General features: G+C 44.2%; 1 protein-coding gene across 15 annotated transcripts in view; it reads right to left on the reverse strand.

Moving 5' to 3' along the window:
• MSI2 (musashi RNA binding protein 2) overlaps positions 1–26,328 on the reverse strand; it is a 467,665-nt gene that overhangs the window by 24,129 nt on the left and 417,208 nt on the right. For 6 of the 15 annotated variants that reach the window (XM_075013749.1, XM_075013747.1, XM_075013748.1 and 3 more), the window contains exon 12: positions 20,872–20,991. In XM_075013749.1, coding sequence (XP_074869850.1) covers positions 20,872–20,991 — 120 coding nt within the window. Of the gene's footprint in view, positions 1–16,118; positions 17,225–18,801; positions 18,829–18,904; positions 20,119–20,871; positions 20,992–26,328 lie in introns of those variants that run through there. The other 9 variants (XM_075013754.1, XM_075013752.1, XM_075013750.1 and 6 more) reach the window with 4 other exon arrangements.

Genomic DNA, 26,328 nt, shown 5'->3' on the forward strand with positions numbered 1-26,328 from the left:
ATTGTTTACGCTTTGCATTACAAAGCACAAGCTGCCACTGGAAGAAAACAGGCCCATCACCTGCAAACCTGCTGCTCTTCCACAACTATAATTGGTTTCAAACCGAAAACAAAGGCAGGCCTCAGCTTGTGGTTACAGTAACTGAGCCACAGAGAATGTAGGGAGGGAAAACAATAGGAAAAGAAAGAAATTACATTACATTTAGCCTCTACTATCACAACATTTGCCAAGCAAAAGAAGTCCCTGGGTATCAGGGTATGAGTCTGGAGGTGTCTTCAATAGGTGAAAGCCAACTTGAGCACCGTAAGCTTTATAACCAGAGTAGCACGGAAGGCTGCAGGGGTTGGCCTGCCAGAACTTTAGGTGCATCTAGATCATACCAGATCAAGCTCAGAGGTGAAAGTAAGCAAGCACACCCTGGTGCGCAGCTCCGGTAAGAGCTGGCTGAGCTGTGGCAAAAGCCAGCAGGGAGCTATTTAAAGAGCTGTCTAGGACCAGGGTTGCAACAGGACAGTACCTGTGAGAAATTTTAAGTTACTTTCACCCCTGCTTGAGCTAAATCAAAGCTAACTGGGGCACATCTACAAGCAGCTCCTGACTGTTGTAGAGACATGCCCTTCATCTGCAGTGTTGGCTAATGAAAGGCTGGCTCCAGCAGGAAAGCAAAGTGAGAGTCTGCAGAAAAGCAGCAAAGGGCTTTCATGCTGGGACTGAAAAGGTGTGGGCAGCCGGGAAAGAATTAAGCATAGGGAGCTGCCTGGAAAATAACTTCCTTCCTCCCCTCCCCTCTCTTCTTATAAAATACTTCTTCCTCAGCTGAAATTTCTTTCTGATTTCATGCCAAGCCTTTTCCAGTGGTTTTCTCTCACCCAACGCCTGTCATTTCCAATCAACGTTCGTTCTTGCCAGCTCCTCTCCACTCTTGCTTTATCCTATTAACCCTGGAGGTTGCTTTCTGCAGAGCCATGCTCCCTGACAACTTGTTGATCTAGCTCTCTAATTTCTAGATGACTCTCTCCCCTCTCCAATCATAAACAGCCAGCCACGCACAATTTGGCAGACCCTGCCACCATCAGTGTTTATGATAATAACAACACGTGCTTGGAAGCGGCAGGAAATTTTCAATATAACTATCATTAAGGCAAAACGCTTTAAATCAAAGCCATTACCCGCTCCCAAGACTTAAAGCTCACATGATGAGGCCGCTTTTTATCATTATGAAAAATTCATATAATACGCAGAAAAAAAACCTCCTGCTCAAAGGAGTAAATGATACAACATTTAATGTGGCCGAAGCAGAGGAAAGTGGATACCGGAGCAGCGCAGGATAGCATACACACCAGGGGGCTGGAATTCAAGAAGAAGTTCTGACACATGTGGGGCTGAGCATCAACGAGATGAAGGTGGCGGTAGGGTAACGCACAGCACAACGTTCAAACATCACATTCCCGAGACAACTGGCAACCACTTGACGATGCTGCCTGTTGACTGTCAGGCTTTTTGAATAACATGTTGAATTAGTTTGTGGCTTGACAGCAGGATCCAACCTACAAAAATGGGTTCTGGAGCAGAACTGTCTGAATTCAGGAGGGGAGGGGGTTGAACTGAGGGTTGCCACGAGCATTTTCATCTGATGTTTTAACAGACCTCCATCTCTGGGGAGTTTTAGATGCTTGTATAGACAGCTAGGATAGAGAGATATACATATACGGCCTATCTTGTCAAGCATGACCACAGGTTGAACCTCTCTAGTCAAGCACCCTTGGTGACCTGACCCATAGCGAACCAGAGAATTGGCTGAACCCGTAGCATTAGTGACATTTCCAATGCTAACTGGGCTCTTAGAAGGCATTTTGGGATCAGTTAGTGCTAACTAACGGCACAGAACACTCAGAAGGGTCACTGTGTTCGTCTGTAGCTTCACAAACTAACAACCAGTCCTGTAGCACCTTAAAGACTAACAAATTTATTTATTAGGCGATGAGCTTCCATGGGTAAGACCCACTCCCTCAGAATCTCAGCACAGAACACTGAAAGCTGGGACTGGTGACTGTAAACAAACTTTACGGGACTGCGGGAAACCTGGCCACACCTATGGTAAGTGGACGTCCAGGTAACTAAAATATGCTGGACTACGGCTGTTGCTGGACCAGAGAGTGCTGGACTACGGAGGTTTGACCTGTCATGATTTTGGGTGCCTCCATTTTCAGTTGCTCAACTAGACAGGCCATAGAAGTGCCTGATTTTCAGAAAGTCCTGAGCACCTTCTGTCTGAAAATCACGCTCCTTTAAGGTTTCTCAAGATGTAGACCTTAATCTATTACGCACCTCAGACAGAATGTGCACAAGTACCTAAATACACTCATGTTTACATACGTAGGTTAATATCCCAAATAGCTCCTAACATTACAGTGCTATAGGGGTCAGAAGAGAGAGAGGTAAAGAGACCACTCCTCTTTCACAAGGGGTAGCTTCAATTCATTAACATTTATATTGTGCTTTCAAGGTGTAAAGAGATAGGTAGTGATTGAGAGCCAAGTGCTATATTTTTAAAGGAGCTGGGTAATCTTACAGGTTGTTTGTAGTTAGGGATGCTAACATAAAAGGTAAGTAGATCTCATGTGTCAAGACACGAGATGACCGCAAGCAGTCATTTGCATTCAGAGATCTTTTTGCCTTTCTCTCGTGCATCAGGGATTTCCATGTACAAAAACGGGAACTGGCTGAAGCAGAATACATGAGCCATTCACATCTGGTATGCTGCGTCTGTGGCCAATACGCAAATGTTTCAGAGGAAGGTGAAAGTAAAACATCATGCACCTCACTCTTTGGGCAGTACTGGTTGAGCCAGGGGAGGGGCAGAGGCATCCTTCCTGACCCATACTGTAATAAAACGAGGGTTGGAAGCATGAGATTCGATAATCACTAGCATTTATGACTATAGGATTTATTGCTGATTGTAACATCCACACCCTTTAAAAATGTGGCTACAATATTTGATAATACTGCTACTAATACTTCAGAGCCCCACACCAACACTAACTAAGTAGTTCCGGTGGCCTTGGTGCATTACCATCTCCATTTTACAGAAGAGTTAAGCAAGACCAATGACCTGATTTTCAGGTCCCTGTGCTCTGAACTCCCACGTATGTTCATGGAACAGAGATCCTGGTTTTCAGAGGTGCTAGACATCCATAAGTGACCAGCCAAGGTCACACAGGGAAGTCAGTGGAAGAATTTGATACAATTGGCTGACATGTCTCGCTATTTGTCCTGTATTCAGATCCATTAGAACGTTCTGCTTCTCAGACTTGCTGCAGTAGCTAACTTCCAATATCCCAGTGCTACTAAGTCCAGCATCTTCCAAATCCATTTGCGAAATATTGACAGCCAGGTGTAGCTCTGTTGCTATATACAGTATGTTCTTTTGTGGTCAGGCAAAAGAAGCGCTAAATCCTTCTCTGTGAATCTTCACACATAAAATACCACTTTCCATCAGTGGCCAATTGCTGTCAGACACTCTGGTCGCTGCCTACGGCATACAGTTGGGTTTCCTGAAGTCTGAAATGTTTTGGTCGAGCTGAAGTCTTTGGGCTTAATATACAGGTATTTGGGTGAAAATGAATAGCCTGTGATATACAGGAGGTTAAACTAGATAACCTAAACTGGCCTTAACTTCTGTGAAATTTCACATACAGATTAACAATCAGAGCAGAGAATCTCCTGAAGATAACAAGACTGCTACCTCCTGATATGCGGGAAGGCCACAAAATTATACCCAGAAGCTCACGGATAACTGTTTGGAAGATGCAAAAGACAAACATTTCCAGAAAAGCAAATCCTCTGACAAACATACATTTTGATTCTGTTCCATAAATTTAGGGTGCAAATTTACAAGTTGCAGCAAATCTATTCAGCTTCTTCTTGTTATGTTTAAAAATCCAGCTCCTTTTTGCAAGATCCCCACACCAGACAGGTCCTCCAGTTTGTCATTGAAAGCCAGTAATCTTATTCCATCAGCAAGTTCAGTGGCGTGCCTGGAAAACCACGCTTTGTTCTGTCTGCCTCATGCGTCACCACCAACGATGGTGCTACCATGAAAGCTGTGGTGGTTGGGCATGAGGTAGGAGGGACACCCATCTCCTTCGCTTCTGCATCTATACCAGCTCTCCACTAAAACCTTGGGCTTGTCCGTAAAATAAGCAGCTGAGCATGCAGAAGACAATAAAGGAGTTGAGATCTGCAGTAACAAAGTAAAGTACCATTTGTATGTCATTGTCTATCTGCAAACACAGGTTAAGGGCTGTCCTCTCTCTGCAGTCCCTTTGGGAGCAGCTTTGCAGGAAGACTCACAGCAAAAGGGTGATGTGGTATACAGGTTACTAAGCACAGCAGTTAGGGCTAACACCGAACAAAGCCTCAGAGGAAGGGTACACTTCTAAGCTCTATTCACATTACAGGAACACCTTTCAGGCACATTAAAACTGCCCAGATCCACAACTAAGAATGATCCTAGCCATGCTCAAAAAACAGATCTAAGTTAACCCGGGCCTACTTGCATGTTAATTACAACTACAGAGAGGGACCTAGTTACATCATGACTGTCCCCGACTCTTTTCCAATGTGCTTCTTTTAGCGTAGTGGAGACGGAGCTTTGCAGGTTCCCTATGCTGGGCTAGACTCAAGCCTATTGAAGTACAATGAATTGCATGGCCAAGACTGTCTATGTTATCAGAAAGTCAGGGCCCTTGGAAAACAATCCATCACAGCAAAAAGCTGTAGGAAGGAGGTAAACCCAAGCTTGCAACACGAAGAGTTGGTATACAAGTCTCTCTGTGTGGTAATTGTACTAGCAAACTACTGACGAGCACCACTCTAGTTAGTCTGTTTCAAGACCTAGCTTAGATACAGGCTTGTTGGACTTGTGCTGGAGTATTACAAATACTTGATGTACACTGATTTGTAAGAAGACCCAAAATACAATCTATTTAAGCCTGTCTCTTCTGAGTCCCATAATTGCAAGCCAGGAGAAATAAATACGCTTCTCAGCTAAACAGTAATTTTTTGCAAGTGATCAATATTTATTGCCTAATCACGTTTTCCATATTGCAAGTTAATGGTGTCACTCTCGCATGGGGCCAGGGTGCTACACAGAGGCCACGCAAAGCTCCGCTTGTAGAAACTGCAATCAGGGAGCCAGCTCTTGTCGCAGCCTTTACAAAAGGATTTCTACTCGAGCAGCTCATCTTTAATCATTATAAAAGCACAGAAGTTTAATCCATTTTTGATGTAAGCGCTAATAGCTTTGTGTCCTTGAAGTTCAAAGTGGTCTTCGTGCATGTCGCTAATTAGCCGAGCAAGCAGCCATTCAGCTCCCTCTCATGTTTCTAATTAGATCCTTAACAACAAACAAATGTCAACCTTACAAAGGCTGTGCTACATTCTCCTCCATTCGTTAAACAGTTCGGGAGGGATGCAGTTGCCATTTTTATGCCATTTTTCCTGCGGGAACATCTTGCACCCTAGTTTGACACCTCATCTCTTCTCCAGGCCGGATGACATCACTCAGGCGACAGAGAAGCGATGACGCAAGTGACTTGGATGTTGGTTAGCAGTTCTGCAGGCTCGCAAGGGGCTCATGACGCACACCTGAGCAGGCAGACATTTTGCAGCCTAGAAGAAAGGGAGCTGGCCCAAAATGCTCACTGCTCCGCTGAGACACCTCAGAGGGGCGTGATGGAGGAGGATGCTGAAGCTTTGGTGAGTTCTAATAAAGTCAAAACAGGGCCGGGGGTACTTAGGCCTTGTTTACACATCTTTTTTGGTTGCTGTGTGCTTGCTCTCCCCTGCCAACAGGGCGGCGGCAGTTGCAATAGGGCCAGGTGTCCCAAAGGGACCCAGAGCTCTGAGGTAGCAACGGTGGTGGTCAGAGCTCTGGGTCCCTTGGAGGCACTGTGGCAGGGCTGCTCAGCCACTCTGCGGGGCTCTGAGGGGTGGAGACCAGCACCATGATCTGAGCAGTGCTAAGGGCTGATGATCCTAGTTCCCACCCCTTCCGTGGTTGGCCCTGCCCCTTCTGGGGCACAGATCCTGCCCCCCCTTCTTGTTGCAAGGCCCGCGGAGGGTGTCAGCTCTGCTGATATGTGTGTGTGGGGGGGTGAATCTCCCACTGCTTGGAATAACAGGTGGTGATGAGCCCTGTGTCCAGGGTCATCTGTATCTCTTCTGAGCAGAGATGGGTGACCAATGACTGCCAGCGTAGGGAGCTGCTCAAAAGAGCCTATTTGGCAGGTTTGTTGGTCAGCCTGCATGATGCAGGTTTGATTTCCGGAAATACCCTCCCCAACCCAAAGTTGCCACACAGTCCTCAGAGTGGAGAGGGAGTGTGGGAAACAGCAGCCCAGAATGCTTTTGGGTTTTGCTGCAGCACTTCCAAGGAGCAGCACAAGTAAAGGAAAGAATGGGGCTTGCTCCATCAGTTTGATAGTCGACTCAAACCCTCCAAAGCAGACTGGAGAGCCCCATCTTAAACATAGGGCTTCACTTGCCAAAGGCTCTGAGCGCATGTACACATGGGAGCACGATCAGGCACATAGCTACAGGCTGAATTTCTCTAGTCTGGCACTAGAGAAGTGGATGGTGTGAATGAGAGAATTTGCTGGACCATGGGAGGTCATCATCACCTGGCAGCATTACCCACACTTCCACTGCTTAACTGGGCTCTTGGAAGACATTTAGGGGTAAATTAAAGTTACATAAGAGGAGGTAGCCACGTTAGTCTGTCTCTTCACAAAACACAGAACACTGAGAGCCAGGACTGGTGGCTGGGAATTAACTTTATGGGACTGTGGGAAATTTGGCCACACCCATGAGAAGCGGTCGTCCGGCTAACTGAAATCATGCTGGACTATGCATGTTGCCGGAAAAGAGAATTCTGGATTAGAGAGGTTCAGCGTGCAGTAACATTATCACCATATCATTTAATTACTGTCCATACACTGCACCAAAATAGCTGCATAGCACCTACTTTCAATTCATCCGTTAATCCAAAGCAGCCAAATAATCCGCTACGTATTTTAGAGTTTGTCTGTCTGATCGAGAACACCTCCTAAACAGTCACAGGGAGGTAGCCATGTTAGTCTGTCTCTTCACAAAACAAAAAAGCAGTCCTGTGGCACTTTAAAGTGATTTGTTAGGTTACAGCTTTACCGCACCCTTAACTCAAGTTAAATTTCAAAATAGGCTATTTCGGGATTTGGAGCTGTCTACACAGTGCCAATTTCAAAATATTGTGCTATTTGGAGGCATCCCTTACTCCTCTTGCAAGGAGGTGTAGAGAGATGCTGAAATAGTGCACCTGTTATTTTGAAAATTATTTTGAAATAATGGGCACATTTCATAGACTCTCTTGTAACCTGAAACAGCTCTGCAGTATAAACATAGCCTAAGAGCTAGGACCACCACACTCAGCATACAGCTTCTTCTTATCATAACTTAAAGCAACGTAAGTGTTTGGTTGTGTCAGAAGAACAGGTTGTGCCCAATAATGGGACTGTTTCTTGTATCACTAAATGAAAAAGAGACAATCACAAGACCAAGTACAGGCCTCAAAACTGACATAACTGAGTGAATGTTGAAAGAGATTGAACCAAGATGAGCCAGAAAAATAGGATGAACCTGGAATAGGTTTGCTTCTCAATCGACCTTACACAAAAGAGAGAAAATTCAGATATGTGGAGTATTGCCCTGTTTTGACACCGCTAAATAAATGCTTACGGTTTGAAAACCAGGGGTGCATCTACACTAGCCGGCTATTTCGAAGTAGATGGCACAACGTCGAAATAGTAAGAGTCGCATCTACAAGTGCCGTGAGCTATTTCGATGTTGAAATCGACGTTAGGTGGTGAGACATCGAAATCGCTATTCTTATCCGAAGATGGGAACAGCACCCTACTTCGACGTTCAATGTCCAAATAGAGTATGTGTAGATGATCCGCGTCCCGCTACATTGAAATAGCAGGGTCCTCCATGGAGGCCATCAGTTGAGGGGTTGAGAGGCACTCTGTCCAGCCCCTGTGGGGCTCTATGGTCGCCGTGTGCAGCAGCCCGTAGCCCTGGGCTTCTGGCTGCAGCTGGGGGTCCATGCTGCGTGCACAGGGTCTGCAACCGGTCGTCGGCTCTGTGGATCTCGTGCTGTGCAGGGTGAGTGTGTCTGGGAGGGGCCCTTTAAGGGAGCAGCTTGGGGCTTTGCTGGCCCCTTATTTCGAGGGGGACCGCTTGTGTGTGTGGATGCTCTGCATTTCCTTCCGGGGCGGCTCCTTTCAATGTTCTCCGTTGCTACTTTGACGCTGAACGTTGATGGCACCAGCCGTGGAGGATGTGTAGATGATACACGCCGAAGTAGCCTATTTCGATGTTCTTACGTCGAAATAGGCTACTTCAACATAGGGTGCTAGTGTAGACATAGCCCAGAAGAAAATGTTATTGTAAACCAAACTGACTACAGCTTTATTGTTTGTTAAAATATAGCAAATTACAAGAATTTATCAGAATGAAGAAAAAAAATACATTTGATGGATTTCCCGTTTTTAAAAAATGACTACAAAAATTAAATGGAAAATTCTTGAAAATCCCCTTTTTAAAAGAAATCTGAAATTAAAGTTAACTTAATAACGCCATATTTTTGAAAAATGCAATCATTTAAATAAAGCATGTACATTTGCATTTTACTCAGAAAAGCCTCATTGAGGTAAGGCCTGGGTAAATTTGCTAGTTAACATTATGTTATGTTATGTCATTTTTGTTAACATATTCTGATTTTTCAGTTATTTTACAGAGTCGCTAATCTAATAGCACTGGAATTTACAGTTAATTTAAAATCTAATATATTGTAACACATATTTTAAGCTACATGCTCAGGACTGTTTTCTTTTACTTCTGCACCTTTACTACTCACCACCCTCCTACCCCTGCTTTGGATAACTGTAATGCCTTTGGATAACTGTAATGCCTTTACATTTGAAAAATTATTTAGATTTTGGTTTACTTAGGTTAGTTTATTAGGTTGGCGGGCAGACAGCACCTAGCACAAGGGACATGACCCTTAATATTGACATTACTGTAATACAGTGGTTCCCAGTTTGGGGTCCACAGACTCCTGCTGGCCCTTAAGCGTATTGCATGGGGTCTGTAAATAAATAAATAAATAAACAATATATATATAAAAATAATCCTAGAAAGTACGTTTTAAATAAATTCCAAAATTACAACCAATTATTATTTTTAAATTAAATATCTTCCAGTAATGTTATTAATGGCTGTATGAAACCGAGGTTGTGGTTTCCTTTGCTCATTTAAAGCAGGGTACATAGCCACTAAAACTGGCTTTGACGGGGTCTGTGAATGGTGTGGGGAGCGCTGGGTCTCCGCACTAGTGAAGAGGATGGGAACCACTGCCGTAATACAGAAGGACGTTTCCCTCTCCTTCTAACCTAGTGCCACAGTGAAGTGTTTATCACAAAAGATGCAAACAGTTGCAGAACCAGAACCTCAGACTGAATCCTGTGAAGCACTAAGAGCTCTGAATTCCCAACAATTTCAGTGGGTGTTGAGCGTGCTCAACACATTGCAGGATCTGACTCAACTCATATTTTGAGTTCCTGGTCTCTTCTTAGCCTTTACTGACATCTTACTGAGAGGCAAATGGGGAAATAATTTACCTGTGATCTTGCTCCCACATGAAAGTATTTACTAATAATTTTGCTATTTAAGTGAAGAAAGAGCAAACCCTTCTGGCATGATCGCCTCTTATTGGATAATAAGAAATCTGTTGCTACTTATACCACGGACAACCACATTTGCATTAATTGTTTATCACAGCCTGGACAGACCTTTTATTAATATTAATGAGTAACTGGGAACAAAGGGCCCCTTTATTTTTAGCCTACTCTAATTGCGTAGTAATTACTCATCTACAAAACAAATGAGCCGAACTCCATTGCCATGGCAACAGAAACTTCGGCCTCCCACTGTAACACATTAACTGGCTATCACTTTGGTTAATTTTAAATTGAAGCCTTTTGTACAATAACAGGCAGTGGAAGAGCCAAATTAAAACAAAACTGGAACTTCGTTCTGCTGCATATTTTAATTCACAGTAGTAATTCACATTTTACTTTGAAAGCATCTCCTTCTTATGGAGTATATGCATCCACATCTATGTCTCTTCATACAGGAGGACTCTACAGAAAAAGAATGTTAAAAAACTCCAACTTTGCTCTATGGAAGATCTTCTACCAAGAATTTACACAAAGACACAAATATTAAACTGATTAGCCTTAACTAGCCAAGCATGTGTCTCATATGAAGCACTTGTGGGTGAGACAACTGCACTGATAAGTAAACAACAAACTTCATTCCAAGAGAGAAGCTAAAAGAGACCAGCTCATCCAATTAAGCCAGAGGTTCTCAACCTTCTTCGTAGTGCCGCCTGCATTTTACGAAGGACCATCTCTTGGAAACCCTCCTGTTCTCTACATGTCTGCGTTGGTTTACGTGGAAAAGTAATTTAGGTAAATATTTAGGCTCCCCCCGCAATGCTATTCTGCAACTGGAAGGCAGAAGAAACCAGTGTCAAGTATCAAACAGCTTTCTGCTAAACAGAGAAAGAATCGGATTTTCCCCTCAGAAGTTGTAGGTTTTCCAGACAAGTTGCTCACCCAGTATTTTGCCCATAGCACCACAGGTCCTAGCTAGAGTTTTCGAGGAGGAGGGGAGGAGAGACAACGATATCAGGAAGTTTTTCTAACCATATAATGCTTAGAAGTTGTGACTCCTGCCATTGATATTGGAGGAAATAATCCTCTTGCATATAGGCCTTACCTAGCACCTATTGGAAGTTCTGGGAATCTCTCTAACATAGGAGCAAAATAGCAGCAGTGACCACATAGGAGCATCATTAGACCACCTTTAAGGCAACTGCTGTTTTCAATGACACTTGGAGTACAGCCCTTAGTGCAGGAGATCTAAAGAGAGCTGTAAATAAAGCCTGAAACCAGCTGAGTGGAGTCAAGGTCTAACAATCATCCTGTGTGTTCATGTGGCACTTTCTCTCAAGGTGTTTTGACTATGTTAATTGTATCTCACCCAAATCTAATAGGTAATATTTGCCCCCGCCCCACTGTACAGAGAGGGAAACTGAGGCACAGAACACCGAAGTGAGTCATGCATAGTTGCATACTGATTCAGAGAGACACAGCTATTGGTTATGATTGATCCTTTGCAGTAATTACCAGTCAAAGTGAACTTGGTGACTTTTTGTTTCAACTGGGTAGGTCCATATATCTAAAGTCCAGGTATGTTTTTCATGGCTTTTACTAATCAGTTTCAGGTTCAGCCTCTTAAATATGGAATTCTCTCACCTGGCAACATCTGTCATCTAGCATGACCATGCCCGTTGCAGGACCAGAGAGTACTGGGGCTGGAGCAGGACCTGCATAAGCAGGGCAGGGGCTGGGGCCACAGCAGTGGCCGGCAGCCTGTCCCAGGCCAGAGCTGGAGCCCTTGCTTGGCCCTGCTGCAGCATGGGGAGGCAGGAGGATAGAGCCCCTGCTGGAGCTCCCACAGGAGGAGAAGCCGGCGAGCAGAAGCCAGTGGGCCCCAGTGACTGAAGAGCCAGCAGTGAGCACTGAGGCCCTGGTGGCTGGGGAACTGGTTCAGGAGCTGCAGGGCTGGGAAGCTGAGAGCCAGAGAGCTCCTGGGGAGCGAACTGGAGAGCTGCAGGGCTGGGAATGGCCAGAGAACTGTGGGGGGGGGTGGGGGGGTGAGCTGCAGGGAGCCAGCTGGGGAGCTGTAGGGCTGGGAAACCACAGGCCATGGAGCCTCTGGGGAGCCACAGGATGGGAGGGGCCCATGAATTGCAGAGCTGAGGAGCCAGTGGAGTATTGAAAGTGGCTGGAGGACAGGAGGGGAACCCTGAGGGCACTGACCACCCCTCGTGCAGGACAGTTCAGGTCCCCAGGTGCCAGATGAGGGAGCTGCAACCTATATCTTTTTGAATTAATGACAAGTCAAATGTATACACAACTTTGCTGTAGAGAAAATACCTCCGTATCCTTTCTATTTGTCTATCTCAAACAGAAAGGGAGGAAGAAATACTCGCTGTATTTAACTCTACTGTATTTTGAAGTCAAATTATTTGAAAATGTGTGAAACCCTGTAAAATGTGTGTGGTTTGCAGCTACTCCAGATAGGAACTGTGAGGCTCAGTTTGTACTGCTGTGTTAGGCCATGATTCAGCAAGATTCATAAGCATGTGCTTAACTTTAAACATGAGAGCACAGTAAAACACCTATTTACGCAATTTCGACTTGCGCATTACTTGGATTAATGTGAGTCAAAATCATGAGTGGTGGGGAGCTGGGAACCAGCTGCCTCCCAACTCCCCTCTGCTTGTGGGAGCCAGGAAACTGACCAGCACAGCAGCACTGGTCAGTTTCCTTGCTCCTGTAAGGAGGGGAGATGGGAGCCAGGCTGCCACCTGGTTCCTGGCTCCCCCCCACTCCTGGGAGCCAGGAAACTGACTAGTGCAGCAACAGTGGTCAGCTCCTGGCTCCCCTGACTTGCACGGAATTCAACTTACCCGTGGTTGTCCGGGAATGCAACCTATGTGTGAGTCGGATGTTTACTGTTGTACTACTGAAATCAATTGGACTATTCACATGCCTAAACTTAGGCATGTGCTTAAACGCCTTCCTGAACTGAGGCCTGATTGCTGAAGGTCTTGGTTTCAAATCTTGCTGATAGCGCATGTCTGTTACATTACGTAAAACAAAGCTGCATTCTAACAAACAAGAGTTTTTTCCTTTTTTTCAGCAGGAGGGAAAAAAAAATCGAATGACATTCTAGACCTTTGCTAGAACAGAGTAAAATCTACTTGTCAGGCGTAAAACATTCAGTGCTCTGAAATGGAAGCGTTTTCCCAAATGCATGATTAGCCTGTTTGGAACACAATACAGTTCAAACTTCGTTGGCGTGTGTCAAGAGAGGCACCTTCGCAGCCAGAATGATCTGTGTGGACAAGTGTTTTCCCATTGAAAATAATTCAGCTGATTGAAAAGACCATTAAAAGTTAGCTTCTATATTCATTAAAGATTAACTTATACTGTACTTAAGTCTGTACTTCAGAGCTGATCACTAATTGCATTGGAGATGATTTATCTAGCGCACAGGATTTTCTATTACAAAGTTATTGATTAGAGCTGATGGATTTTAACCACAACAGACTTCAAGCAAGAGCTCTGTAAAATGACTACAGCCAAGGTCGGTCCCTGGCAGCAGCAGGGGGTTACTTTAAATTTACTGAAATTTTTATATGACTCCCTCAAGGATAATGAAAATGTTTCCTATGATAAAATAAGATAAGCAGGTATTTTGTGGGATTTGAGCCCTGGAAGGCACTTACAGGCACATGTTTTCTATAATGGCTCCGAAATTATCTTGGAACAACGTATTACTTTAGACCCATAATAGAAATGATTCTGCATTAATTCCTTTTTTAAAACAAAACAAAATAAGCCCGCATCCTTCAGGGAAGTAATTGCAGAGCACATAAAACAATGAGAAGAGAGTTGTCACTAACAAGGCCAAAAAAACACCTCTCAAGGAAGCGCATAATGACCTCATCTCTTCAGACATGTTGCACAAACCCAGAAGAAAATGCAGTGTTTACCCTTCAGACACGTGCTAGTTCAGGACAGAGTTTGCCCTCTTTTACTTCTATTCCTATAACAGGAGACACTTTTCTTTTGTTTGCACTCAACTGTTTAATCTACAAACCAGATTAGATCATTTCACCTACTGGGAGTGGAGGATTCTTTCACAGAGTACACACATTATGGAGGTACCAAACAGAGGGGGTTCTTGACTTCATGCCTTCTTCTCAGAGACTTAGAGGCAGCCTTCATCTTCTAAAAATGAGCCAAGAATAAATTTGTATGCAGCTGCTAATTTTTAGATGCATCACCTCTGCCAAGTTCCAGTTGCCAGGCTCTGTCAAATAATTACTGGATTTTCCAGTGAAGTGAGACATTTCAGCCTGCTTCCTTTTCCCAGGTGGTCGGCTTGTTCAATTCTGGTTTTTGAGATTACATGGCTTGGATTAAATTTTATGTACTTTTATATAGTAAAAAATAAAGAAAAGAGTGTGTGCAGTTCCACTTGAGCTGTCACACCAAAGGAAATACCCTATACTGGCAGTATAAGTTCCAAGTTGGTTCATCATTAGATTGCTCAGCTGTTGGCCCTTACGACATTTCAACATGCTGATCTAGTTCCCTCATCCACACACACAGACCAACTGTTGCCCCACAGTTGTATCACTAGATTTTGCTAACCCAATCAGTGCTTATTGACAAGACTAAATATTTTTAGTGTACCTTATGTAAGGATAAAACATGGATTTCTACACCCTGTGCCATTTGCTGCTCAGCTAACTTGTAGATACTTTCCTCATTTCATCCTGTTTTGCACATTAAACCCTGGGCATCTCTGCAGCAGATTGAAATCTAAAGGGTAAATGATTCCCCTCTCTCTCTTCAATCCATAAATGTTGCAATAAGGGAAATTTTGCATACCATGGCTCCAGCAGACAGTAGAGATGGCTATAGAACAGTTATTGTGTCAATTACATCCAAGAAGTTCTTTGGCTAATTCAATTTTTTTTTCTTTATCAAAAATAAGGAGGAAACACAAATTCTTCATTGCATCTTTAAAGCACATTTCAGATACTTTGTTTCTTTCAAGTAGTGTCCTGGAGACTACATGGAACACATTCAGTCTACGAACGTGCTTAAAACCAGCATTTAGGCTGCGGGAAGGGCCCCGAACTCAACTGGAGGGAGTATGAGCACTGCAGGAGAACATTTTTGTACTCCCAGCAGGATAGTTTCTGACAAACAATAAACTAAAACAAACAACAAAAGAAGAGTGTAATTCAGGACTCGAATTACCAGCTGTTAAATCTATTCACTGCTACTTCATTTTGAAAACAATTAAAAAAGTTAAGTGCATAAAACTGGGTGGAAAAGCAAAGTCATTCGTTGGCTCAACGGCAAAGATGATGAACTTGTCTTTTACTCCTAATGCTGGTATTTGGGAAATGTTAAATCTTAATTTAAAAATATTCCCTTAAGCCCAGCGACATGGCCATGAATACAAACCACGACTAGCGCAGAGTCTGTTGCATAACAAGATTTGAGGTTTATGACCTAAAAACAATTCCCTTGCATCTCAGGAGAGTCTGGTGGGAAGCTCTTTTACATACATTATATTATTTAGCTTTCCTGTGAGGCGGTTTGCATTTTGTACAATGGGTTTAAGACCTCTCAAGATGAGTCCATGGGCTAATGCAGACAGTTGAGGGATTAATGAAGTCAATGATGATTATAAAATGATTTGAAATAAAAAATTAAATTTTCTAATACAAAATAAGGTATTTATATTCAAAGATTCAATTCCCAGGATTTTTAATTTGAAAAAAAAGGGAAATTTACTATCGACTTAAGTGTGTCTGTGGGTTTTTGCAGGGGGAAGAGAGGGTGGGAAGGATGTAGCCCTTTTCAATTGATAAAAATGCAAATAACGGGGTTTAACAAATACAATACTATGGATCCAAGCCTTTAGGAGAACACTAGTTTCTTGAAAGCCCTACTCTTCCAATCAAACCGATGCTATGTTTTTCACTGCCACGCTATTTCAAGTTGATGATACCTATAATATCAACTCAACAATGCATGTTCTACAACTACATCTACTGCTACCAGTACGACTACTACAGTGCATGCATTTAGTTCAGTCCCACAGATACATACACTCTAAGAACAGGCAAGGGGAGATGTGAAATGTTTACAGTACGACAAGTGTTTTGGTTTTTTTAAGTAAGGGAAATTAATAAAAACATATAAAAGAAAAAGTGTACAAAAAAAAAGGAGAGAGACATTTCTCAAGAGTTGATATGAGTCGTTTCTTGAACCGTTTCATCTGAACAAGCAAAAAACATGCAACCAGCTGCTACCAACAAGAAGCTGGACACTGAGAAGGATTAATAGGTGTGGACAAACCTTCCCGCTGAGCGCGCTCAGAAGAGTGTTTGAGAGGAGGTGTGCACGTCCGAGTGTAAGAGAGGCCGGAAAGAATGCCTCAGAGACACCCTCTCTCACAGCAGCCCCAACCAAGCAAGAGAGAAAACAACAAAAACATAACTGCTCACACTCACCATCAAGGTCAGTAGCTCACGTTACTAGATTTGTTATAGCTGGCAAGTATAAAGGACAGTAAGGGGTTGTTGGGGACTCAGAGCAACGGCAGCCATTTGCAGTTGGAGACGGCAAGTTATTAAGGAGGGGGAGGTGTATCTATTTAGCTCCAAACCGCAAGAGAGTCCTGATGCTTCTCTGCTTTATCCCTCTTGTCATCACTTATACCGGGCAGAGGAAGTGTAAGATGTTGACGTCTGATTTGCTAGTGGTTTTGCCCCTATTGTGAATGACTTTACAATGTGTCAAGCAGTGAAGAGTCACTCAGGTTGTATTATTACTTTATTCTCTGCTCATTAGGCAGAAATAGTTAACAGTAACAAGTTGGAGAACACACTAAGACTATCGGGGTGGGGGAATGCAACAACTTTCTGCCAATTTTATTGTTTTGCATTGTTTTAGTTTTCTTCCAAATAACTCCCCCAACAAGGGCAAGATTAAAATGTTTCCCCCTCTCTTTTCCTTCAAAAGCACTTACAAGACAAAAATGGTTATGCTCGAAATATGCCAGGTGAAATGAAAAGAAATGTGACACTGATAGTGAAATTGTCTAGGAGGAGTTTGCAGCACTCAGACTTTCAAGCTTATTAATTTTACATGGCCCAGGTCCCAATTCATTAAAAAAAAAATACAAGGAGGGATTAGTCTCCCAGGAAAGAGAATGGAGACCATATAGCTAAATCTGAGCCAGTTTAGAAAACTGTCGCCCATTGGGATGTTGGTTGGGTGCATGTTTTATAAAGGAAAGCACCAAAACACAAACCTCCCAGCCTGTGGGAAGAGCTTAGCAAGTGTGAATTTATGAATGACACAGAACACAAGCACAGGGAAATGTACCTTTCTTGTAAGCACAGGAGTTACTGTTGCAATAAGTACCCGACCTCATCCCATCTTAAAATAGTAACTGGGGTCTGTATTTCCACCAGCAGAAATATATATATAAAAGAAAGAGGGGAAGAAGGAAACAGAAGCCCACAATGTGCAGAATCACAAAAATGATTATTGACCAAAATAGGCTCATGACAGTAAGACAACTGACATGCAAGTTAGCTGCACTTCAGGCTGAAATGATCTAGACATATACTTTTTATGATTATTAAGCAAACATGCACATTTTCCACAGTAAATGGAAGAACACCATCTTAAGTTGCACGGAGGTCATCAACGCCCAGACATCCCCGTGGATGAGGTTTTAGAAAAGTACAGACAGAAGTCTTGCCTGGAAGTGCACATGCATTTTGGGCACTTAACAGAAATTAGTTTGCTCATGGCCTGTATTTTTGAGAGAGCTCAAGTGCCCTAAATGAAGTGGCCAGGGTTTTACTGGGAATGCTGGGACCTGAGGAGCATCAAACAGTTCTGAAAATCTTGCTACTTTGTTTGGGTGTGTGCAGGGGAGTGCGGAAATCTCTGCAAATATCTGAGACAGAAATGTTCCAAGATTCATGTCCAAAAGGCAGCTATATAAAAATGCATTGATGTGAACAGGAAATTTTAGGAGTGCGCTTAAGCTCTGATCTTGCAAACACTTACGCACATGCTTAGCTTTACTTCTGTAAAGATCTCCACTGAAAGCAATAAAACTACTCACAGGACTAAAGTTAAGCAAGTACTCAGGTGTTTGCAGAATCAGGGCCTGAAAACCAGAGAAGTTTAATTTTCAAATGAACTGGCAGAAGTGGAAAGCAGAGCTCTGGCTTATCCACAGAGAAGGTACAGCAGGGGTAGCATAAAGATAACCATCCCGATAAGGTGTTGGGGAATAGTGAGGGGCTGGTTTCTGTTACCCATGCATTCCCTGGTGACTTTGCATAGACTGACAACGAAATGAGTGCCAGCCATGCTGCAGTCTGCATTTTTAATCAGAAAAGCATATAAGGGGATTGTGCACATCTGCAAAAATTTTTTTCTTGTAATGAATCGGGCCCACACACTATAATATGAGATTTACAGTACTCCACTGAATACAATTCACTACCACTGCTGTATGAAAGTGACAAGCCCAAGATGCCCTCCCTGTTCAACAACTCTCGTTGGATGGAAATGACAGCAAATAAAACACCCTCATTCCGTAGAACTTATTTCCCTACAAATATAAATAGCCCAAAAGTTTGGCAATCTCCTTCTTCATCCTGGAGATTAAGTGTGAGGCTGGTGAGTTTTGTTTGCTTGTGTTGGGGCATGCACACAATTTTGAGACTTGAAAAGCACCTCCAAACTCCATACTGCTCTTTAAACTTGCCAAGAAGGGTGGTGTTAATTTAGGGTTAGATTTAGTTTCGTATTGCATGACCAAATAAAATTAAAAAAAAAAGAGAAAAGAAAAAAGAACACACTAAAAAAACCCAAATGATTTCAGGCACAGAACTGATTGATGCTCATTTCAGTTGTAAAGGGGAACCCAAAACACTCTGATTAAATTAATAGTAATAATGGAAGCAACATTAATCTAGCCAAACCCTCTGCACCTTGCTAAGGGGCAACTCACCAGATCTGTTAGCACTTAAAACAAAACCTGAAGGGCAAAACATGAGGAAGAGAATGACAATTAAGTCAATTTTCCTCAATTAATAAGTGAAATCAATTGTTCTTCTCTTTAAAGAAAGTGGGGAGGGAGAAAGAAAGAAAGAGAAGGAAAAATAGTTCCACAGCTGTCTGGCAAGTCACCCCTTAGGTTTTCTCCACATGCCACAAAATAAAACTGGTACAGATGATCCTTTGTAGCCCCGCAAGCAGTGCCAGTTTGCATGGAACGGAGTTCTCCTGACATCTGACTTTAGACTCCACAGAATTAGGGTCTCACTCAACGCATATTTGGGTGTTAGTGCTCAGTAGGCCCCCCCCTTTTTTTTTTGTTAAATAAAAGAACCTGGCTAACCAGTGTAGAAGTTCCATACAAGTCACTGGAAACCCCTACTCCAGGATCAAATCGTGAGTAAGCTGGAAACATTATTTGCAGTGTGTCTTATCTGTACAATGTTGAGCAAAACAGCACTGAAGCCGTGGGAGCTGAATGCCAGGTACAGGTTGAATCTTTCTAGTCCGACACTCTGGGGACCTGATTGGTGCTGAGCGAGAGAATTTGCTGAACCACGGGAGGCCAGAATTGTTCAGCAGCATTACCAGCACTTCCACTGTTACGAGGCTCTTTGATTTTTAGGGGTAAATTACAGTAAAATAACAGCACAGAACACTGAGAGCCAGGACTGGTGGCTGGAAACAAATTTTATGGGACCACAGGAAACTTGGCTGCACCCATGAGAAGTGGACATCCAGCTAACTAAAACCATGCCAGATGATGGATGTTGCCAGACAAGAACATGTCGGACTAGAGAGGTGCAGCCTGTAGTGAGACTGTTTTCTCAAAACTCCCTCCATAGATGTCCCTTCAAGGTTAGCAAGAACAAATGGTAAGATGAATGCACGGGATGATACATACAAGTTAAATGAGAACACATAAATATACTGAGAAGGCACCACAGTACCCTCTGTTCTTGCTTAGGGTTTATTGTTTTCAGTCATCACTGTACAACCAAGACACAGGATAGTATGCAAACCCAGAACAGGGTGTGCTGGTAAGTTAACAGCCCACTCATGACTGTACCGCACATTTAATTACTTAAGTAAAGTGCTAATTCACGTTTCCCTACATTGAAATCCAAGGGTAATAACTGTAATTGGTAACAATTTATTTATTTCCCTTCAGAGGTGGGGGGGAAATAAGCATTTGGAGGGACAGAGAAAAGCTTTAACATTTCTCGTGAAGCTTGGGCAGCCATTTGCAGTAGGTAACAAGAGCAGTCGTCTGAAAAACAAAAACTAAGCTTTAAATGGCAGATGAATTAAAAACAATACTTTGGAAACCAACCCTACAATCCATGGCTTCCAGCAGGGCCACTTTAATTTGGCTCCAGGTAACGTTTATTGATTGCCTGTACTTCAGGCAGCATTTACAGCTGCACAACCCCAATGAGAGTTCAAAGGAAAGCCGATCACAAGTGCACGTATGAACATTTTGGGATCTCTTCTAATACACCGTAGCTGATGTGACGCTTTTGTCTCCAGATTACCAAGAAGCTCTGTTCTTGTAAACTACCATTCTGACAACCAGTGAGTTCCAGGGGAAAGAAAACTTTTGTGGGGAGACACAGCAAGAAAGGTATTTTAAAAACCAAATCCATAGGACAAATTGCCATGATGTCTGATGAGGCAGTAGTTCCCGGGACGAAGCTGGGTGTGTGGATTGATCTCTGGCGCATTAATGGCAGAGAGCAAATGGTGCCTTGTAAACCCAGTGCAAACGTCACACGAGAAATGAAAACTTTTTTTGTCCTTTATGATTTGAAATTTAAAATAAGTCAATGAACAATACCGAAAAGCCCCACTATCCTGAATTGAAGAGTTCTTAGCTAAACCTCCTGCAAGGTGCTCCAGGCCTCATGGCCTCTGCTTGTCACGGGAGGTTATTTTTTTTTTTTCAGAGCCCCAGAAAAAGTGTGAGAAAAGCAGAGTAATGATGGACAGCTGCAGCCACATAGAATACCGACAGAGCTTTTACCTTCCCCTGCATTCTGAGGGTATGCCATGTAGCCGCCTCTTCCACAGGCCCCCCTACCTGATCCTCTTGCTGCTGCCACCGCTGCTGCTGCCACTGGTCCATAAGCCGCTGCTGGAAAACCTAGCCGTGGAAAGAAGGAGAAGGGTAAAGGGAAAAGTCCAATGAACGGCAGGTGTAACCAAAAAAAGGGGGCAATGCACCGTCACACTTTTGGGGCCAACTATGGTCAATTATGGTCATGTTTCCAAGAGGGCTGGCTGGGTGACGTGGGGGCCTGATTTGACAAACCTAAAAGATCTTTACTGGCACAGATGAACCTCTGGAAACAAGGTCCCTTTACAGTGTGCCTAGTTGGATACACAAAATTGAAGCATCTATGGCCTTCTTTTGAAAACCCTGCCCTGAATCCTCTGCAATGAATTTGGATGGCCGCCTGCTTTGATGAGGCCTTTTTATTCCACACATAGGCCTTCTGAGCCACTGCAAGTTTTAAAGGCAAGATACTAGGGTGAATTAATTCACAGACCCTGCTTGTAGGATGTTGCTTCTCTCTTCTTGCTTTCAAACTTTTAGGGCTCAGATCAGTTTTGCAAAACAGCAAGGATAGGTTGATTTCATTCTTTGCAAGAGGAAAGCAATCTGCTGATTTATAGACAAGACAGTAATAAAAAAAACCATGAGGGTCCTGGTTGCACGATCACAGGTACGTGGGGATAAAGTGAAAAAAAATTCACTAGGATGCATTTAAAAAAAAAAGCTTTCAAAAGCAAAACAGCAGCATATCAAGGAACCATATTCTGATATAGGAGACTGCAGAAAATTAGCTGCCACTAGCAACATTTCGCTTCTGCTTTAATTAATTTAAAAAAATCTGCTAGAGACACTGGATTTTTTTTTAAGTAAGCAAAGACAGGGAAAATGGTGATCAATAAAAAATGCAAGATACCCTTGCTGCACAGGACAGCAAAAGGCTCTGAAGGATTCCTGGTCTTTGCAGAATTCCGCTACCCATATTAGTTTTGATGGCCCAAGACAGGGCAAACTTGTCGGGGAACACAGCTTCTGTGCAACACTGAAGAGATTACAGAAAAACCATTAAGATTTTAAAGAAGCAACTGGGATAGCAGAAGAGAGCAGAACAAGCTAGAGAGAGAGACAGAGAGAGAAAGAGATCCAGATCATTCAGCCAACTACGAGCTCACTAACTCTAGTACTATCATCCCAGCTACATGTAACCAGGGGAAAAACTGAACAAAGAAGAACTAGGCTAGAGTGACTCTAAGCTACTTTAAAACAGCAATTAAAAAAGACATACTTGCATTTAAATACGGTAATAGGGCTGTGAGGGGGGGAAAAAAAGTCTATGTAAATATATGCACAACTCCCGCAAGCTCTTGTCTGAGCCTGGTCCCAATATACAGAACACACGCACGAACACAGAAAATCAAGTTATTATTCATCGGGGACACAAGCCTGTTTGCTCTTATGATGCTGAATTGTAACAAACATGGAAGAGGGAGACACCCAGCAGGGTTTATTTGGCATGATAAGATCAAACATCTAAATCTGCATCCCTCTAACCCACACCGAAGCTTGACCATGGCTTACAGTTTAGATGGCCACAGCTATAGGGTTAAGTGGGAGTGAAATATGCACTACATCATGCGGATCATAGCCCTGCGTCGCTGCAAAGAAATCAACAGACGAATGTTTCTGTCAACCTAGCTCCTGCTGCTCAGGGAGGCAGAGATACTCCATAGATGGAAACCGCCCATACGATGCCATAGTTTTGCTGCTGTAGAGCCAGTAGGGTAAATGGGTCCCTACTTGCAGGCAGACGGCTCAGTCAGGGTTCCCTGTAAGCTGGGTGCTTGGGTGGCCACCCAGGAGAGATTCAGGTGCCGTTCAGCTCATGAGCTGAGTGCCCACAGCTGGCAGCAGGTGTGCCCACTGGTGGTGTGCATCCGCACATGCCTTGGTGCACATAAAATTTATCCCGCCCCTGGATCGGAAAAGTTAGAGGGAACTCTGGTCTCAGTACTCTACCGGTACAATCTTTTCCTCTTCGCCAGAGCCCCCATTATAACATGTAACTTACTCTCTCCGGGCAGACTGCTGCTGGCAAGCTCTGGAACTTATTCGCTTCCCATTAGAAACAAGCCCAAACCAAACCCTGATCCAGACTCAGACCAGGCAATGAGTGAAATTCCCCTAGTACTTGATGGAACACACAGGGCCGGCTCTAAACAGCCTGGGGAGAAGGTGTCCCCATTCTCCCAAAGGAATCTCCTTCTCCATTCCCTGTCTAAGGCCCAGCCTACCCTAGACCTGAGAGTTCAGCCTAGATATGTAATTTCCATTGTGTAGCAGGAACTGAAGTATCTAGGATCGACTCATCTGGCCATCCTCACAGAGGGAGATCGATGGGAGAAACTCTCGGGTCCACCTCCCTCACTCCTCGCGATAATGAGGTGTACAGGGGCTGACTGGTGACGTCAGCTAGTCTGATTTTGTGCGTCCCCACTAGGCCCCCAAGCCCCCCACTACACTCCCACTCCCCATAAGTACAGACATACCCTAAGGTGATGCAAGATCAAGCGACATGCTCAGAGAGCAACGGCCTTCACATTCCTACATCACATTCAGAGCAGGTCTGTAGTGAATGTGAAGCCAAAGGCAACCAGTCAATGGCAGGCTTTGTAGGCAGCTTAAGCCGCCCCTCAGGTTCACAGAAGACTTGGATCTTCCATCCGATAATATGCAGGCTAGGACTATAAGAGAGTTCAAAGAAGAGCTAGATAAATTCATGGAGGTTAGTTCCATAAAAGGCTGTTAGCCAGGGGTAGGAATGGTGTCCCTGGCCTTCGTTCGGCAGACGATGCAGACGGATGGCAGGAGACAAGTTGCTTTATCATTGTCTTCGGTCCACCCACTCTGGGGCACTTGGCACTGGTCACTGCTGGCAGATGGGATGCTGGGCTACATGGACCTTTGGTCTGACCCAGTAATGGCCATTCTTAGGTTCTTATGCCTCTGCCTCCTTCCAGCGTGTGCCCCGGACATCCAGACCTCCCTCAAAGGCAGCATAAGAAACAGAGCTAGAAAGCACATTTCTCTTGCTCAACTGCCAGAGCCTCCCAGGATTTACTTGAAATGAAGGGCAAAGAAAGCATTACCAGGCAAAAGAAAAATGAAATAATGGGGGTGGAGAAAGAAACCAACAGAAAGACCCTGAACAAAAGAAGCATTATTCTACTCCAGAGTGTGCTTTTGGACAGGTGTGTGAAAAATTAGCCCACAGAAGGGAATCCATTATCCTGAATCTCAGAGAAAAGCATCTGCCTGACACTGCGTTCCAAACAAGAGACCGACTCAAGCACTCCGAAGGAAATTCTGCCCTGTGCCTGGGCAAGAGGGCTGCTAGCAGTGTATGGGCTAGGGGAAGGGAACACTGATTAATAACCTGGATTTGGAGAACACAGTTACCAATCTTGACCCAGACAGACGAGCTCCTGTTGCCCACAAGATCCAGTGACACCCACTGCAAATCCATTTGCCAGGCTTCACACTCACACGTTATAATGGTTAATACTTGCACACTACATTGAAGCAACAATAATAAATATTACAGGAAACCCTCCATTTAACAGCTTAATGTGGGGGAGAGGTGCCCATTCTTCCCGAAAGTCCGTTAACTGCGAGGGTTTACTGTCCTTCTGCTCTCCCAGCCCCAGTCCCCAGCAAATAAAAACCGTCCCCCTCCCAGCCAATAACATAAAATAACAAAATTAACCAACCAACAAAAAACCCAACCCTGCCACTCATCAAAGCTGCCACTGGGGGAGCCCCTGGGGCCCCCACTGGCTCAGATCCCACCGCGCATCTGGGACCCTACCACCACACATGGCTGAAGGTGCCCTGCCACGCAGCTGCAGCTGCCTTGCCATGTGTGGCTTGGGGCACCTGTTGGGCATGGCTAAGCCATGGCCCATGGAGGTGCCCACTATGTGCTGCTGGAAGGGCCACTCCATGGCCTGTAGGAGCTGCTACTGCCGCTGCTGGAGCTCACCATGTGCTCCTCCCGCCAGGGTGCAGTCTGCAGCAGCAGTAAGTCCCCCCCACTTTTTTTTTTGGTGGCAGGGGGAGGATTTAGGATTTTACGGACCCCAGTGGATTTCAGGAACAATGGATGGCCACTAAATCAGGGTCTGTAATATTGAGGGTTTACTGTAATAGCAATAACAATAACAATTATTAAATATCCACACAGTGTATTTCATATTTAAACCTTCAAGTGATCTTTACAAAAAGTGGTTATCTAGCACTATCTCCATTTTACACACGGGGTATGCTGAGGCAGAGAGAAAGCTAAGAGACTTGATAAAGGCCACACAGAGAGGCAGTGGCAGAACTGGGAATAGCACCCACGTCTCCTAATTTCTAGCCCCCGTCAATAAAACATAACTGCCTCAGCATTATGTAAGGGCCATTCTTGGAACCCCTCACTGCTGTATTTCACGTCTCAAATTTAAAGTGAGCACTTGAAAAAGACTTTAGAGAACATCACTTCCACTGAGTGAATTATCAACATTCCCTGCCTAGGTATCACACGATATTTCTCTTACCCTCATATTCACTGTGCCCAGGTGACCTAATGCAACAGGTACTCACACTTGAGAGGCATGACCCACCCTCCCCACTCCTCCTGAGCCACTGCTCACTGCTGGGAATCGTTAGTGGAGAGGCAGAGCTATGCAACACCATTGCCTCTCCAACTGCTTCTTCATGCACCCGAAAGAAACTGTTCTTTACACAAATCAGACAAATACTTTGGCAAAGATATTCCTCTGCATTACAGCAGGTCGGCAACATCCTGACTCCTGGGGTTTAAAACAGTCTGGGTCATATTGCCTCAAAGGGCCCAAAATGCTGTTCTTCCTGGCCGGGGAGGGCAATAATTTTCACAGAGGGCAACTCCATGGATTTTGGTACTCGTTATGGGCCCCCCAGAAGGAGCAGGGGCCTGGGACAGAAGTGTTGGTCTGTGAGCTATAGAGAGAGACAAAGTGTGTGTGCGTGTGAAAGAGAAACACTTTGCGTGTGAGAGACGGACTTTGTGACGGACTGAGCGTGTGCTGCAGTGTATGTGACAGTGACTGTGTGTGTGGGGCACAGACAAGAAACGTGCGACAGCGACACAGAGGCTATGTCGATACGGCGCACTGCTGCCAGCAGGGTCATGCAAATGAGGGCATGCGACAACGCACACGACCACTCATCTGCATAGTTGTGCACCTCATTTGCGTGGGCACCCAAGATCGCTGTCCCCGCCGGGGCTTCTGTCATTGCAAAACAAGCCATGGAGATGGGGTTCTGTCAGCAAACCCCCCCGTTCTGTCAGCAGACCCTTATTCCTGAAAAATATGAGGGATAAGGGGCTGTGGACAAGGGGGGTTT

This window comes from Carettochelys insculpta, chromosome 19 (genome assembly GCF_033958435.1).
Source record: "Carettochelys insculpta isolate YL-2023 chromosome 19, ASM3395843v1, whole genome shotgun sequence".
Taxonomy (NCBI): domain Eukaryota; kingdom Metazoa; phylum Chordata; order Testudines; family Carettochelyidae; genus Carettochelys; species Carettochelys insculpta.